Source organism: Ornithorhynchus anatinus, chromosome 6 (assembly GCF_004115215.2).
Source record: "Ornithorhynchus anatinus isolate Pmale09 chromosome 6, mOrnAna1.pri.v4, whole genome shotgun sequence".
NCBI classification, from domain to species: domain Eukaryota; kingdom Metazoa; phylum Chordata; class Mammalia; order Monotremata; family Ornithorhynchidae; genus Ornithorhynchus; species Ornithorhynchus anatinus.
Window position 1 is genome coordinate 13,760,650 of NC_041733.1, and position 17,854 is coordinate 13,778,503.

Consider the following 17,854-nt stretch of genomic DNA (forward strand, 5'->3'; position numbering starts at 1 on the left):
GGGAAAAAAGTGTGTGCTTTTTTCCAATGAGGAGAGGTAATCAGTCTTTTTCCTCTAAACCGTGAGCTTGTTGTGGGCAGGGATTGCCACTCTTTATTGCCGTATTGAACTTTCCCAAGTGCTTAGTACAATGCTCTGCACTCAGTAAGCGCTCAATAAATACAAATGATTGAATGAATTTTTCCTTTGGTCCCTGAATTAGGTATTTTTGAGACAGTGGAAATGGAGCCATCCAAAGTGGGGATTTGGAGAGTAGAATGCATGATCGGAGAGCACCAGAAGGCTGGAATGACAGCTCTCTTCTTGGTGTACAGCAAGGGTAAGGGGCTCTGATCATAAGGGTAACTGCTGACTTCACCTACTCCCTTTCAGACCTGCTTAGAATTGATTGTTTCCTAAAAGGCCCTCCTCCTCCATGATGCCCTTCCCGATTAACTGGTTGAGCAGGACTCCTCCCATACCTACCCTCTGTAAACATGCCCATTCTTCCCCATTTCACACATCTCCCACATAAGACATTTGTTCCTTTGCCTCTGCTTCTATCAAGAAGCAGTGTGGCTTAGTGGATAGAGCACAAGCCTGGGTTTCAGAAGGACCTGAGTTCTAATCTCAGCTATGCCACATGTTTTCTGTAATAATAATGTTGGTATTTGTTAAGCGCTTACTATGTGCCGAGCACTGTTCTAAGCGCTGGGGTAGACAAAGGGGAATCAGGTTGTCCCACGTGGGGCTCACAGTCTTAATCCCCATTTTACAGATGAGGGAACTGAGGCACAGAGAAGTTAAGTGACTTGCCCACAGTCACACAGCCGCCAAGTGGCAGAGCTGGGATTCGAACTCCTGAGCCCTGACTCCAAAGCCCGTGCTCTTTCCACTGAGCCACGCTGCTTCTGTGTGACCTTAACACACAGAGGTACAGAAGTTAAGATGTTACTTAACTTCTCTGGGCCCCAGTTACTTCATATGTAAAAGGGAGATTAAGAGTGTGAGCCCCAAGTGGGACAGGAATTGTGTCCAACCTAAGTAACCTGTATCTATCCCAGTTCTTAGAACAGTGCTTGGCACATGATAAGCACTTAAGTCCCATAATTCTTATTCTGTGATCCTTTCTTCATTGAAGGGGGAGTTCAGCTCTGTGGTTCTGCCTAGTGCTAAGGGGGAGCAACAATCACAACTTCTAACCCCATCCAATCTGGGCCCTCGCTGTCTACGTTCCCTGCCTTGGCATCCTTTGAGTCCTTGGCATCTTTTGAGTCCGGCCCCATGCTCTCCTCCCTGCCTTCTTTCTCCTCCCTGCTGTATTTCTCCTCCAGTTGTGCCCCTGGTTAAACCAAGAGGGTGTCAGGACACTCACCCTTCAAACTCAATACAATGTTTCTCTCTCGGTTTGATTGCAGAGTGTCTGAATCCCCTGGGAATGGCCTCCGGTCGAATTGCAGATTCCCAGATCACCGCCTCTGGGCAATATGGTAAATTTTGTTCTTTCTCATAAGATGCGAATTGGTCATGTCTGGTTTTCATCTCCAGAAGGTCAGGGCTCTCCTACTGTGATTCTCAGCAGGCGTGTCATGTCCCATATCACTTATCACCTAGCCCAAATCCCCAGGGCCTCGGTGCGAGAGACCTGTCCTTTCACACTCCCAACAGAATATTGAGTGGTTTATTTAGAAGTGCTCAGACGATCCTGCCCTGCTCCTTGTGAAACTCTAAGAGATTCTCCAGTCCTCTCTGCCAGTGCTTGGGATTAGGGAACGTTTGTCCAGCAATGTGCATTGGTCTGGATTTAGCCAGTCTGTCAGTCATGTTTATTGAGCTCTTACTGTCTGCCGAGCACTGTACTAAGCATATGAGAGGGCACAATAAAACAGTAAAAAAACACATTCCCTGCCCACAACGAGCCTTACGGTCTAGAGGGGGAGATAGGGTGTGGTGTTGGGAGAAGCGCTTTGTGAGCATGTGTGTTTGCATGGATTGGACACTGGAAGTCCTTTGATGTGAGTTTTCCTCAATACAGCATTTTGGAAGAGAGCAGTTCCCATGTTATAGGAGAAGTGGGTGTTAATAATAATAATTATAATAACTGTGGTATTTCTAAAGCAGTGTGGCTCAGTGGAAAGAGCCCAGGCTTGGGAGTCAGAGGTCATGGGTTCTAATCCCGGCTCCGCGACTTGCCAGCTGAGTGACTTTGGGCAAGTCACTTAACTTCTCTGTGCCTCAGTTACCTCATCTGTAAAATGGGGATTAAAACTGTGAGCCCCACGTGGGACAGCCTGATCACCTTGTATCCCCCAGTGCTTAGAACAGTGCTTTGCCCATAGTAAATGCTTAACAAATACCACCATTATTATTAAAGAGTTTATTAGGTGCCAGGCACTGTACTAAGTGCAGGGGTAGATACTAATTTATCAGGTTGGAGATAGTCCCTGTTCCCTGTGGGGCTCACGGTCTCAATCCCCACAGTTGAGGTAAGCGAGGCACAGAGAAGTGAAGTGACTTGCCCAAGGTCACACAGCACACTGCCTCCAGCGGTTAATCGTCTAAGCTATGGAAGGACAGAGGCGTGCAGATGAATGACATTCATAGATGCTGTTTTTGCATATCCCCAATTTAGTCATAAATACTAACTCCATGGGGGTGATTGTTCTCACAGCCGAGCGAGCTCCCAGACTCCTTCACTCCAGGTATCTGACAAGACTGAGTGCTTCCAGTCAGGGCAAAAGGCCCAAAATGGTGGTTTTCGGAACTGTTAGCCCTCTGAAGTCTGTCCCCTCCAACTCCCCGTCTTCCCTAAAACCCCTGACCCTTCTCTGACCCACACTCGGAATGAAAAGTTGCACCCATGTTATTAATTACAGCCTTTCCCTGCACTTCTTTTGTCAGGGCCACTAATGAATAATAATGAATTATATTAGCTGATTTGAATTTCACCTCCCCTAGTGAATGAACAAATCAGCAACACAACTGCCAAATGGCAGGCAACCAGAGAGAGAGAGAGAGAGAGAGAGAGAGAGAAGGGAAGTACTAAAGGGAATGAATAAGCCATAAAATGAATGATCTGCTTCTTTTTTATGGTTTGTTAAGCACTTAGGATGTACCAGGCACTGTACTAAGCACTGGAGTAGATACAAGCTAGTCAGGATGGACACAGTCCATGTCCCACCTGGAGCTCTCAATCTTAATCCCCATTTTACAGGTGAGGTCACTGAGGGACAAGGAAATGAAGTGACTTGCCCAAGATTACATGCTCTTACTGTGGGCCAAGCACTGTGCTAAGCACTGGAGTAGGCGCGGTACAGTCAGATGGCAAGCAGTCCCTGTCCCCCACGGGGCTCACAGTCTAAGGAGGAGGGAAAACCGGCCAAGCTGGTCAGGCCTTTCAATGCCCCCCAGTCCTTCCTCACTGTCCCCCCGACAGGAGCCCGAGTGAGGGGATGGTCTGACCACTTTTTTTTGCACTAGTTAAAAACCCACCCTAGATGTTGCTTCTTCAGAGACCCCTGAGGAACTGTTTCCTGCATCCATCCTTCCGCTTTCTAAGACTCTGAAAGCCCAACCTCCTACTTTCTTTCATTCATTCATTCAGTCATATTTATTGAGCACTTACTGTGTACCAAACATGGTACTAAGTGCTTGGAAAAGTACGACTGAACAATAAACAGACACATTCCCTGCCCACAGTGAGCCTGAGACAGGAGACAGACATTAATATAAATAATTAGACCCTGCTCTCTCTGCCTCCTGGATTATTAGCCCCACGTGGGGCAGATACGACATCTGTCCTGATTATAGTTGTATCCTCTCCACCCCTTAGCAGAATGCTTAACAAAGAATAAGTGCCTCAAACCAAAATAATAATTATAATAATGCTAGTAACCCCTCAGGCCCACTTTTTTCTATCAAGAGACTGGGCTGGCAAAGAAATCCAACCAACTGTACTGTCAAGGCTGACCCTAGCCATTCTCCCTCTTGCCTTGAAAAGGAGAGTGGGCCCCGAAGCTGGCGAGGCTTAACTACCCTGGATCTATCAATGCCTGGAGCATCAAGGACCTCTCCTCCTGGATCCAGGTAGGTCTAATGTATTAGTTGTGTGGCGGGAACAGTAATTGCTCTTGTACTGAAATTACACCTCTCTCTGAGGAGGGTAATTTATTTTATCCACATCTCACTGCACTTTCCCTTCTAGACCGTAAGTTCCCTGTGGGCAGGGGATATGTCTCCCAACTTACATTATACTCTCCCAAGCATTTAGTACAGTGCTCTGCCCACAGTAAGCACTCAGTAAATGCCACTGATTGATTTATCTTACATCTCACTCATCCCTTGACCAGCATGGCCTAGCGGATAGAGCACGGACCTGGGAGTCGGAAGGACGTGGGTTCTAATCTCAGCTCTACCCCTTGTCTGCTGTGTGACCTTGGGCAGATCACTTCACTTATCTGTGCCTCAGTTACCTCATCTGGAAAATGGGGATTAAGACTGTGAGCCCCATGTGGGACAGGAACTGTGTCCAACCCGATTATCTTGTATTTACCCAGTGCTTAGTATAGTGTCTGGCGCATAGTAAGCACTTAACAAACACCATAAAAAAAAAAACACATCTTTCCATCAGTCCCCATCATCAGATGGAAAAACTGATATGTCAGAAATCGGAACAGTGAAGCTGGAAGCGACTTCTAGAAATCATTCAGTCCAACCCTCTGCCTTCAAGTCATCCCAGACAGATGAGTGCTTATTCTTTTCTGAAAGATCTCTTCAGTTAGAGATTCCACAATCTCCCTTGATAGGCTGTTCTATGTTTGATCAATCCCAATTATCAACATTCAACTAAAACTTTTCCTAACTGCTTATAATCCCATTTCTCTTTGGTTCTCCATAGAGAGATTCACTGAGAATTGTCCTGTATGCTCCCAAGTGTGCTCTGCACACAGTAAGTGCTCAATAAAAACTACTGACTGCTTGAAATGGTTAATAATAATAATGCTGGTATTTGTTAAGCGCTTACTATGTTCTGGGCACTGTTCTAAGCACTGGGGTAGATACAGGGTAATCAGATTGTGCCACATGGGGCACACATTTTTTAATACCTATTTTTACAGATGAGGTAACTGAGGCACAGAGAAGTGAAGTGACTTACCCAAGGTCACACAGCAGACGAGTGGCGGACCTGGGATCAGAACCCACAACCTCTGACTCCCAAGCCCGGATTCTTTCCACCAAGCCGCGATGCTTCTCTTCCTCCTAAAAAAGCTCTTCATATGCCTGAAGGCATCTATCTAGTCGTTCCTTGGCCTTCTCTTCTCCAAGTTGAGCAATTTCAATTCCTCTAAGTTTTCATCATGGACTGATTTTTTTCCATTCATTTAAACATTTCTGTCACTGTCATCTGAACTATGAAGTAGTAACGGCATTCCTTGAGCATCGCCCACCCTCCCGCCCCACCCCGGTTGCAAGTACTAGGGGAAGTACAAAGTGTCACATTACCTACACACAAAGAACTTGCACTCTAATGGGGGAGAAAGACATAAGAAAAATATCTACAATAACAATCAAATAAAATGTTTGAATAAACATACGCAAGTGTTCAGGATGGATATAAATAAGCAAATTTTTTAAAGGGATGATCGAAAGGACCGTCTCCATAACTGGCCACAGTATTTGAATGAGATCCTGGCCAGTGCAGGAAACAGTGAAAGAATTACCTCCTGACTCAAATGCATGTTAAATTTCTATTCTTATGATCCAATATCCTGTGCTTTTTTCATTCATTCATTCGATCGTATTTACTGAGCTTTTACTGCGTGCCGAGCTCTTTACTGAGCTTTTGGGAGGGTACAATATAACCATAAACAGACACATTCCCTGCCCGTTTTTGATAATGACCCAGTCTACTGATGATTTCTATTCATCTCTGGTGCCAGTTTTTACAGTACTGACAAGCCCCAGTTCACGGAGGAAACAAGTGGCAGTATCGTAAACAGAGTCTGTACATGTTTTCTCCTGCCCAGTGTTATAGCCATGAAGCTAGGATATTAACCACAGTTCAGGCAGTCTTGGGAAACATCAAAGGTTTCTTCTTCAGACTGCAGTGGCCTATTGGAAGCAATTTTCAGTGCAGCTAGGTAATTTGATTCCTCTGTAACAAGAGAGCCTGCATTTTAGACAAACAGTCTTTCTTAGCAGATACCAGAGTAAGGTAGATCCGCCATTTTATCATCAGAATCACCTTCTAGCATTCCCAGGCAACCAGTTGATATAACTATGAAATTGGTAGGATCGGACTACCGTAAAGGAAATTTGGGCATTTGTCTACTGAACTTCACGATAGCCTCTACTTTTCTCGACTGAGAGAAAGGGTACTGACATGACTTCTGAGTTCAATCTCTGCCCTGCCCTTAACTCCAGTAATGTCACACAGAGTTTTCAGACTGTCCTCCTGCCCCCCAAAGCCTCAGAAATCTCACCCCAAGATTAGCATCACTGATCTGACTTGCTCACTGAGAGAATCCAATCTCACTTTCTGTGTACTGTCTGACTTTGGGAGAGGGTTCAGCGGAAAGAGACTCCATGGCACTTCAGCTACTTGGGTGAGAAACAGTCCAGATCTGAACACTCCTCTAGAGATTATAATCACTACTCCACAATTAGTGAAATGGCTTTGGGGACTGGGGTACATATCTGATTCTCTCTGGTAGGGAGAATCCTAAGTTTCCTAAGGTAGGAGTGGATAAAATCACTGATTCTGGAAAACACATAGCAAAAGCAAGAGGAAGAGCACTGTCCACCTCTCCCTCTCCCCCAGTCATCTTTCAATCAATCAATAGTGGTTACTGAGAGCCCACTCTGTGCACTGTAAGCGCTTGGGTGAGAACAACAGTTAAGAGACACAATCCTTACCCTCAAGCAACTTATAATTACAAGACCCTCTTCCTTCCAGAACCTGCTTCCTTAACAACTCACAGCTTTTGGGGTGCTAATACACACCTTATCTGTATAAGGTGTATGGGGTGGATCTAGTTTAAGAGAAAAGGGGTCACTAAGACAGTGAGGTCTTTGAGGAAAAGTCTGTCCAGGAGCTTTAAGCATCATGCTTCAATTTCAAAAGAGCCCCAAAAGGATCACCCATCTCATGGGGTTTTCCAAAGCAGAAGATGTGGTCTAGAAATAGGGATTCTGTTTCCTAGCAGCTCCGTTGTTTTCCATTTGCACAATCCTGGAGTTCGCTGTCATCATCCTTGGTTATTTACAAAGACTTAGAATGTTGTATGTGGTGTGGCTTGACCAGGAAGAATCCTTCACCTTAGTTGGTCAGATTGAGCACAAAAACTATATCAACTCTAAGGTGTTTAAATGTTAGGCTTGCTCACGCATTTAACCACCACCAAAAAATGAGGGTAAGTAATATCAATATATCAATTGCATTTATTCACTCATTTATTCAATCGTATTTATTAAGCACTTACTGTGTGCAAAGCACTGTACTAAGAGCTTGGGAGAGTTCAGTATAACTACAAATAGACACACTCTTGCCCACAGCAAGCTCACAGTCTATTTATTGAGCACACAAGAATCTAAGTCTAGAGGTAGCTAACAGAAAAGTATATATATATCTCCCAGATTCATGCATTGATTCAAACATATTTATCGAGCACTGTATTAAGCGCTTGGGAGACAACAATATAACAGTAAACAGACACATTTTCTAATTAGTACTGTGGTGAGCAGCTATTCACTCAGGCCCAGGAAAGTCCTCATACTGGGTGATTTTCCATCTTGGCAGGATGTGTTGCTTGCCACAGTTCCAGTTTCCAAGCCCTCACGTTCTCTCAGTGAACAGTGACCAGATGAAGTCATTAGGGGATAAGCCTCTCTCTCCCAGTACTCTGGCACTGGATCTTAGTAGGCCTGGTCAATCTGATCCTACTATGTACAGAACAGCTTATGCAGCGCTTGAGGAAAAACATCATCTTGCCGTGTCAACCTTGGCGAGGAAATCAATTTCCCTCCTCAAACCATATATGAAAACTTAGCACCTATGAGTTGGAATCACTATGCAGTATGTTTCAGTATTTAACAAACTGCAAGCTCCTCGAGGGCAGAGACTGTATTTATCAAGTGTATTGTACCCTCCCAAGTGCTTAGTTCAGGGCTCTGCATACATTAATGGCTTATTAAATACCACTGATTCATCCTCTAAATTGTAAACTCGTTGTGGGCAGGGAACATGTCTGTTTATTGTTATGTTGCACTCTCCGAAGTGATTAGTACAGTGCTCTGCACACAGTAAATATGACTGACTCCAAGACACTATAGGAGACCTCTTGAGTTTGGGTTTTATAGGAGCCTGGAAAAGAGAAGAATCGATCATTGGTATTGATTGAGTGCTCACTGGGTGCAGAGCACGGTACTAAGCACTTGAGAGAGTACAAAATAAGGGACTTGGCAGATACTTTCCCCTGACCACAGCAAACTTTCAGCTGAGAGAATAAATTCCGAAATGAAACTCAAGGGCCAGGAGGAATCAAATCCTGTCTTCGTGGGTAGGTGGATCTGTTGGAGCCGATGATTATTCATGGTATCAAGACCCAGGGGGCCCGGCAAAGGTTCACCAGCCTCTACGTCTCTCAGTTCACTGTCACCCACAGCCTCGATGGAGAGATCTGGAAGAATTACAGAGGAAATGCTACCAGCACCCTCATGGTGAGCCAGCTAGACTTATTTTTTGATTCCGGGAAATGGAAATAGGCTTGACTAGGCTGTCAAAAAGGAACCCCAGACTTTCTAGTGGGTGGTAAATCCCATCACACTTAGGAAATTAAGCCCCCTGGATAGGATTTCTACTCTAGATGGGTGGTGAGATGGGCCAAATGGGAAAAAACTGAAGTCATTAAGGGTGGATAAGAATCATCAAAGTAAAGGGGTGGAAGGGACACAGAGAATTCATCCAATCCATCTATCTGACTTCAGGAAGCACAATACCTGCACCATCTCACATCTAGGTTTGTTTTTAAAGATCTGAAAATCCCCCTCCCATAATCCATTCCAGGCCCTAGCAACCCCGGTTTTTAGAAAATTCTATCTTAATGCCTGAGTCATGCTGCAGCTGCTCAACTCGATGGATTCATGTGAGGAGGCAGAGGAAGGTAACGGTGAAGAGTTTTCCAAGGGACCATGTGACCCTGAAACGCCTTTGCCAGGGTAGCAATTTTGTATCTGATGTGGATTTGAGATTCTAGATTATCTAACTTCTCATACTGAGCCCCGTTCTTAAATCACCCTGCATTTACTCGACGAAGGGAGACGTAATGGAAGATGCCTACTCTATCATTCCGATATCTGGATCAAGGAGTTTTTGAGAGCCTGGGAAGAGATTCCCCCATCCCCAAGATCTAGTTTGGAGGCACTGCAGGCTGTAATCTGGGGCAGATAGATTCTGAGACAGAAACAACTGATGTCCTTTCAGAAGAGGGGAAGTGATTGGGATGTTTTCTATTTTACCTCTACTCAAAGTCCAAATAGTCTAACCCCAATTTTTCCAGGTCTTCTTTGGCAACGTGGATGCATCAGGGATAAAAGACAATAAATTCAATCCTCCAATTATAGCTCGGTACATCCGTCTCCACCCCACCTATTTCAACACCCGCAGCACTCTGCGCATGGAGCTGATTGGCTGTGATCTCAACAGTAAGTCACTCAGGATCCCCCTCTTTTGGAAACATTAGTGGCATTCTGCAGTGGCAACCACTCACCCTAAAGCCAACCCCTATAGCGGAAGTGAACCGACCAGGGAGATCCAAAGATTATGTGATTAAAATTAGCAGCTAAGAGGTTTTCTCTTTCACGCTGATTCAAATAATAGTAACAATAAACGATAGTGGCATTTGTTAAGCATTTATTAGGTGCCATGCACTGTGGTCAATGGTAGGGAAAATTCCATACAGTTAGACCAAGTATAGTCCCTCTCCTACATGGGGTTCATATCCTAAGACCAATATTTAATCCCCAACTCCAGATGAGGAAACCGAGTCAGAGAAGTAAAGTGATTTGCGTGAAGTCATTACAGTAGGCAAGCTAGGATTAGAAGCCAGGGTTTCTTACCCCCAGTTGCGGACTTTCTCCACTAGACCCTACTGTTTCTTGGCTAGGGACTGTGGGATAGTTGTCCCAAGTAAGACCTATTCCCACTACAGGAGGGCCAACATGAAGAGAAAGGTGAGAAGGTCATTGCAGTTACCATCCCCATCTCTGCTTCTTTCAGGCTGCAGCATGCCATTAGGTATGGAGAGCGAAGCCATCTCCCACATGCAGATCACAGCCTCCTCCCACATGAGCAATATGTTTGCCACCTGGCTTCCTTGGCATGCCAGATTGAATCTTCAGGGGAGGGTCAATGCCTGGAGGCCCAAGGTCAGCAGCAGAAGCAGCGTGTACCTCTCGGAGGGGAAGAGGTTCCCGTGGAGGATTGAAGAAGGGGGAGAACAGGGGCTACTACCGGCCCCCGGGCCCTGTCTGTAGAAATCCCTCTGGGGAGAGGATACGGTGCCACCAGCTACTCCACACTCTCTCCCAGCAGCTGTTCCCGCAGCAACGAATGGGAATGTCAGCTATGGAAGGCTGCCCATCCATGACTTCAAATCCAGTCGGTCGAGTTGCCACCTGGGTTGACCTAGGCTCATTATACTTCAGAGGGCCTGGGGGCGGGGATATCACAGAATTGGAAATCTTGGCTTCCCCAAGGCAGAATTGTGGGATGAGGTGGGCAATTCACCACAGTTTGTCCAGCCCGGTTTCTTAGGAGGCCGTGATGATATTTACCTCGGTCCCGGGCCCGGCCTCCCTCCCCAGGTCCCTTGTTTCATGGAGGTCTGAGGGGAAGAGGGAGAGGCTTTCCCCGAAGGAGGGCCCTCTGGGACATCCCAAAATGGAGGCTGCAGGCTAGTTCCTTGGAGGTAACTCTACCTGACTGAGACTATGCTGTCATTCTTCCAGGTGAACAGCCAGAAGGAGTGGCTGCAGGTAGACTTTAAGAAGACCATGCGTGTGACAGGTATTGCCACCCAGGGAGCGAAAGTTTTGCTCACCAAAATGTACGTGAAGGAGTTCACCGTTTCCAGCAGCCAAGATGGCAAACACTGGACTCTGCTTCTTCATGACGGCAGAGCGAAGGTAAGCTGGGCTCCCTGGGAGGAGAAGGGCAGAGATCTCTCCTAGCTCTGTCATCCATTGGCTTGAATAAAACCTTACTTGGGAGTGGGTTGTCTTTTCACCTGTGCTTTTCACACATCAGGAAATTCCCAAACAGCTCTCGTTTCTAGCATCTCAACGGGACTCTGCTGTTTTGGAGCCAGCACTGTGAAAGCAGCATTGTTGATTACTGATGATGCAATGTTTTGTCCTGACTCTATAGTAGTTGGATGTTTCCACAGATTAAAGAATCTGTGGCTGGTGCTGAGTTCAAGGATTGTCCCCTCTTCACTGTTAAGCTCCTTGTGGGCAGGGAACATGTCTCTCAACTCTTACATGATACTCTCCTAAGCATTTAGTACAGTGCTCTGTAATCATTAAAGCATATTTATTGAGTACTTACTGTATACTACTTTCTTAAGCACTTGGGCGAGTACGATATAACAGAGTTGATTGACACACTTCCTGCTCACAGTGAGTTTACAGTCTAAAGAAAAGCTCAGAGCCAAGAGACAAGCTTACAGTCTACTGTTAACATTTTGTACACAGTAAGCGTTCAATAAATCCCACTGACTGATCGTTTTCATTCTTTCTCCTCCCTTTACCTGGGTGATGAGTACAGACCTAGTTAGATGTTTACCATCTCTCTCTCAGCTTTCTAGCCACAAAACTACTCCCCACAGCATCCACTATTCTGGTCATTCTATTTTTAGTTTGCTACATCACTTTCTAAAAGAACCCTGCTCAGGGAAGCCTCGTTCTCCAATCAAGCTTTTCTTCCCACTGGGAAGAAAAGGATGAAAGTTTTTTAGAATGTAGGGTTTGTTTTTTATAAAAAGGGGCTTAATGATATGGACCGGTCTCTAGTATTGGGCAGGTGAGTTCATTATTGCCAATAAAGCAATTTAAAATGTCGATTATAATTGTGGTGATTGTGGTATTTGTTAAGCGTTTACTATAATAATGTTGATTTTGTTAAGCGCTTACTATGTGCAGAGCACTGTTCTAAGCGCTGGAGTAGACACAAGGGAATCAGGTTGTCCCACGTGGGGCTCACAGTCTTAATCCCCATTTTACAGATAAGGTAATTGAGGCACAGAGAAGTGAAATGACTTGCCCACAGTCACACAGCTGACAAGTGGCAGAGCCGGGATTCGAACCCATGAGCTCTGACTCCCAAGCCCGGTCTCTTGCCACTGAGCCACGCTGCTTCTCTACTGTGTGCCAAGTACTGGAGTGGATGACAAAATAATCGGATCAGACACAGTCCCTGTCTCACATGGGACTCAGAGTCTAAGAGGGAGAAAGAACAGGTATTTTATCCCCATTTTACCAATGAAGAAACTGAGGCACAGAGAAGGTAAATGACTTGCCCATAATCGAGCAACGACACAACTCTGACAAATAACAATGAAGGCATTTAGCCTTGTAAAGCCACTTTCTTCCTGATAGCACAATAATTTCTAAAATTATTGAATTGCTATTTGAAAGCTCCATATCTTTTACATCGAACGAGGGGGTGTGAGCAATGTGTCGGAAAAGTGGTATATTTTTAGAAAGGAATATGATATTTTTGACTGCTCACTTATTAAATTGCTTTCTTGCCTTTCTTGGCTTAATGTTTATGGAGGTGAAAAGGTTTGTTCCATTTCACTCTGGCTTCCCTAAGCACCTCGATGAAATCCACTGCATTTTGCTGTTTATCATGATGCTCTCTGGCCCACAGCCATCCCTGTATTTAATTCAGCAGGACAGTAGGGGGAGGTCTTCCTTTTCCTTCCTGGTAAGAGTCCCCAGGATATCTCCTAAGACTTAAAGTGATGGAGAAGATACAATAATAATAATAATGAATAATATTTGTTAAGTGATTACTGTATGACAAGCACTGTACTAAGTGGTGAGAAGCAGCGTGGCTCAGTGGAAAGAGCACGGGCTTTGGAGTCAGGGCTCATGAGTTCGAATCCCAGCTCGGCCACTTGTCGGCTGTGTGACTGTGGGCAAGTCACTTCACTTCTCTGTGCCTCAGTTCCCTCATCTGTCAAATGGGGATTAAGACTGTGAGCCCCACGTGGGACAACCTGATTCCCCTATGTCTACCCCAGCGCTTAGAACAGTGCTCGGCACATAGTAAGCGCTTAACAAATACCAACATTATTATTATTATTATTAAGTGCAGAGAGAGATAGAAGATCATCAGGTCCCACATGAAGCTCACAGTCAAAGTAGGAGGGAGAACAGGCATTGAATCCCCATTTTGCAGATGAGGGAGTTGAAGAACAGAGAAATTAAATGATTTGCTCAAGGTCACACAGCAGATAAATGGCAGAGCCAGGATTACAACCCAGATCCTCTGACTCCCGTGCCCATGCTCTTTCCACTAGAACACACTGCTTCTTCTGATCACCCCACGCACACCCTCTCGGTCTATCTCTGAATTGAAGGCCATTTACTTTGGTTCATTCAGTATAATAATTGTGGTACTTAAATGCTTATTATGTGCCAAGCACCATAATATGTGCTGGGAGTAGGTACAAGATAATCAGGTTCCACACAGTCCCTGTCCCACATTCATCTCAGAAGAGAGAGAAGATACTGACTTCCCATTTGCTCACGATCTAAGAAAGAGAGAGAACAGATACTGAATTCCCATTTTACAGATGAGGAAGCTGAGTTACAGAGAAGTTACATAACTTGCTTAAGGTCACACAGCAGGCAAATGGCAGAGCTGGAATTGGAATCCAGATCCTCTGACTCTCAGGCCAGTGTTCTTTCCGCTAGGACACGCTGCTTCTCTGATTCAGCATCAGCGAGACACTTTCTGAGGCTCTTTCCTGACACGAGGCGGGGCCATTCAGTGTACAGTGCTCTGCACATAGTAAGTGCTCAATAAATACCACTGAATAATTGAATTAGCTTGGAGAAATATGAGCAGAGGGGTGTGGCTTGAAGAAGTGCCGGATGAGAATTCCAACTGGAACATAGACCCACAATGAACATCGTGGCCTTGAAACAAGAATCCAATCTAATTCATGCCTCATGAAGCTTCCCAGAGGACATGGCAGGTAGCTGGCATCAGAGGAGGTTCATGAGTAAACAGGTTAATAAGCCCCTCGTGCATTATCATTCCCAACTAGAGTTGCCTGCTCAACTGACCCTTGTTCCCAGCATCCTGATTGGGCATGATTAAGAACTCACAGAGCAAGACAAAGGAAAGGCTCTTGGGAAGGATGGAAAACAGCTCCGTTCTCCTTGGACACGAGTCCCTGTCTCTAAAACCAAGAGACTAGATTTCTGGAGGATGTCAGTGGCAGGGAAGGAGCCTTGAACTTCTCCAAGCCATCTGAGAAGACTTGATGTGGGCGAATCTGCTTAGCGGATCTGGAGTTGGGGGGTCTACTACAGTCTAGGCTCCATTGCCTGTTTCTAGGCTGGTTGCTCTAAGTTATGCTGGTTTTCTCTACTTGGCTTTCCTCTCTCTCACCTTGGGGAGGAGTTGGCAATCCTCCCCTCCCTAACTTACCTTGGTTGCCACTTGGCTAAGACCAAGCATCATCGATGGGGTACCATTTTTCCTTGACGGCCGCCAAGGACGGTGGGTAAATAGCATCTTTCTCCTTTCAGATTTTCCAAGGAAACCAAGATCATGACACACCCGTGGTGAACTCTGTGGATCCTCCCCTGTTTGTGCGGTATCTGAGGATTCATCCCCACAGCTGGGAAAAGAACATTGCCCTGAGGACTGAGTTCCTAGGCTGTGACACCCAACAGGTGTACTGAGCGAAGAGCTGGGACTGGCTCACCTCAGTGAGACTGAATGTCCTCTCACTTGGGTCACCAAGTCTTCTGTCACCTGGAGAAGGCAGTTCCCACTACAAGCATTTATTTATATTAATGCCTCTCTCCCTCTGTAGACTGTAAGCTCACTGTGGGCAGGGAACATGTCTACCAACTCTTTTGCATTGTACTCTCCCAAACACTAACAGTGTTCTCCATACAGTAAGTGCTCAATAAATTCCACTGACTGATGGATTGAAAAGCATTCTGAACATGGAATGATAGCCAGTTTATCATCACTTGCCCTCCTCTTGGGCTCTGGAGGGAACATCTCTTCTCCTTTGTATACCTTTTTTATGTTATTTGTTGATGATGGAATTTATTAAGCTCTTACTAAGTGATGAGCACTCTTCTAAACACTGGAGTAGATACAAGTTAATCTGGCGGGACACAGTCCCTGTCCCCCATGGGGCTCACAGTCTTAATTTCCATTTGACAGATGAGGTAACTGAGGCACGGAGAAGTTAAATGACTTGCCCAAGGTCACACAGCGGACAAGTGACGGAGCCGGGATAAGGACCCGGGTCCTTCTGACTCTGAGGCCCGGGCTCTATCCACCAGGCCATGCTGTTCCTGTCCCACATGGGGCTCACAGTCTAAGTAGGACTGAGAATGTCCACATCACCTGAGAATGTCCCTGTTTGTTTAAATCCTGCCGCCTCAGCAGACAACTAGACGTCTCCAACCCCGGCCACTGTGATACCTGTGCCCTAGACTGTAAGCCTGTTGTGGGTGGGGAATGTGTCTGTCTGTTGTTAGACTGCACTCTCCCAAGTGCTTACTACAGTGCTCTGCACACAGTAAGCGTTCAATAAATACGATTGAATGAAGTGCTCCTGAGTCCAGAAGCCCTTGAGGAATTCCAAGTCAATGTTGATCAGAGCTAATGACTTACCCACTCATGACTGCCTCCAACTCCAGTCTCTGCCTTTTTGGTGAACTCTCTGTAATTGAACTTTCACCCCAGCAGATCATTTGGGACGAACCGTAGCCAACTGTCAGGCAGAAAAGAGAACAGGAGAAAATGAGAAACGTGCTTTGGGAATCATTATTCCCCCTGTTTCCCATTAAAGACCTGGTCCCTGGTTGAACGACTGCTTTCTCAGAGGTTGGACGATAGGGCCGTGGGGGAAGAATTGGATCTAGGAACTCAAGAGGGGAAAAATGAAGAAATTTTAAATGAATCTTCATAAATTATTCAAAAACCACACTTCTTTAGCTCTCCAGTCATGTACGAGGGAGGCCCGAAGGGAACGGGGTTAGAGCAAAGGACTTAGTCAAAAGGCGAGACACAACCTCTTTACGCCTCAGGTCTCCAATCTGTAAAATGAGGCTATTGTAAGGAAAGACGAAAAAGGAAAATAAAAAGGGAAGGCAGATGGGATCTAGGATGTCAGAGAAAAAGAGAACAACTAATCAGTCACGAATATACAGGGTTGTTGCCTATAGCAACCCAAGGGAATGCCACAAAAGTGATCACAATGATTGATTCAGCTGTAGGGGCCCCAGCAGGACCTTTTCAAGCCCTCTATCACCGCCTTCCATCTCCACAAAAGCACTGGAGAAGCAAGATTTCTAGGGATTGTTGCATCAGGAGCCAACAGTAAGAGCTTCTTGCCTCCAGAACCCATATCCTTCAGGGAGATGTAGTTAGACCAAAGACAACTGAATAGGGTGTGGAGTAAATAGTAGATACTATATATACTACTAATATATAGATACTATATATACTACTAAATAGTAGATAAATACTATGTTCCAGGCACTGTTCTAAGCCCTGGAGTAGATTCAAGGTAATCAGGTTGTCCCGCACAGGGCTCACAGTTTCAATCCCCATTTTACAGATAAGGGAACTGAGGCCCAGAGAGATGAAGTGATTTGTCCAAGGTCACAGAGCAGACAAGTGGCAGAGCCAGGATTAGGGACCCTTGACGTTCTGACTCCCAGGCTGGGACACTAACCGCTGCGCCATGCTGCTTCTCAAGGATAAGGTCTTCTGAAGGAGACTTTCATCCTCTGCTTCCTTCACTCCCTCTCAACCTACCGACCCTCCACCCTCCTTAATCGTGAAATCTGCATTCTGCAGGTTTGATAAGGAGGGGGAAGCCCAACCAGGCAGAATAAGGGCAGGCAGGAGATCAACCAGTCCTGAGAGTGGGAACAAAATTAGATCTGGGGGTTGGGGTTATATCTGGCTGCCGGCCCATGAGTAGGAGTGGTGCTGGAGCTGAAGTCAGGAGTGGAGTGAAAGGTGACAAGGAGCCTCAAAATAGATTCCTGTTATTTTTTTCTTCAATCATTCGATTGTATTTATTAAGTGCCTATTGTGTGCAGAGCACTATGCTAAGTTCTTGGGAAAGTATAATACAACAATAAATAGTGACAATCCCTGCCCACAAAGAGCTCAGAGTCTGGGGGTGAAACAGACATCAATACAAAGAAATAAAATGACAGATATATACAGAGTGCCGTGGGGCTGGGAGCCGGGGATGGGGAAGAGCAAAGGGAGTGAGTCAGGGTGATGCGGAAGGGAGTGGGAGATGAGGAAAAGTGGGGCCTAGTGTGGGAAAGACCTCTTGGAGGAGATGGGCACTCGATAAGGCTTTGAAGGGGGGAGAGTAATTGTCTGTTGGATTTGAGAAAGGAGGGCGTTCCAGGCCAGAGACAGGATGTGGGCCAGGGTTCGGTGGTGAGACAAGCAAGATCGAGGCTAGTACTAGAAGGTTAGCCCAAGAGGTTAGCACCGTTCTGTTTTTTTTCACTGACTAAGGTTTCAACCTGTGCTGGGAATTTGGTTCCATTGCATCAGTGCGAACTGGGTGAGCCGCAAAATATCAGT

The 17,854-nt window shown here is 45.7% G+C and overlaps 1 protein-coding gene across 1 annotated transcript in view; it reads left to right on the forward strand.

Annotated features, from left to right (window-relative positions):
• Positions 1 to 15,305, forward strand: part of F8 (coagulation factor VIII) — a 55,635-nt gene extending 40,330 nt beyond the window's left edge. The window contains exons 19-26 of the mRNA XM_007671570.4: positions 203 to 319; positions 1,398 to 1,469; positions 3,980 to 4,065; positions 8,542 to 8,697; positions 9,537 to 9,681; positions 10,256 to 10,404; positions 10,987 to 11,163; positions 14,803 to 15,305. Of these exons, the coding sequence (XP_007669760.3) occupies positions 203 to 319; positions 1,398 to 1,469; positions 3,980 to 4,065; positions 8,542 to 8,697; positions 9,537 to 9,681; positions 10,256 to 10,404; positions 10,987 to 11,163; positions 14,803 to 14,958 (1,058 nt within the window). The 3' untranslated portion in view covers positions 14,959 to 15,305. The remainder of the gene's footprint in view (positions 1 to 202; positions 320 to 1,397; positions 1,470 to 3,979; positions 4,066 to 8,541; positions 8,698 to 9,536; positions 9,682 to 10,255; positions 10,405 to 10,986; positions 11,164 to 14,802) is intronic.
• The last annotated feature ends 2,549 nt before the right edge of the window (positions 15,306 to 17,854 follow it).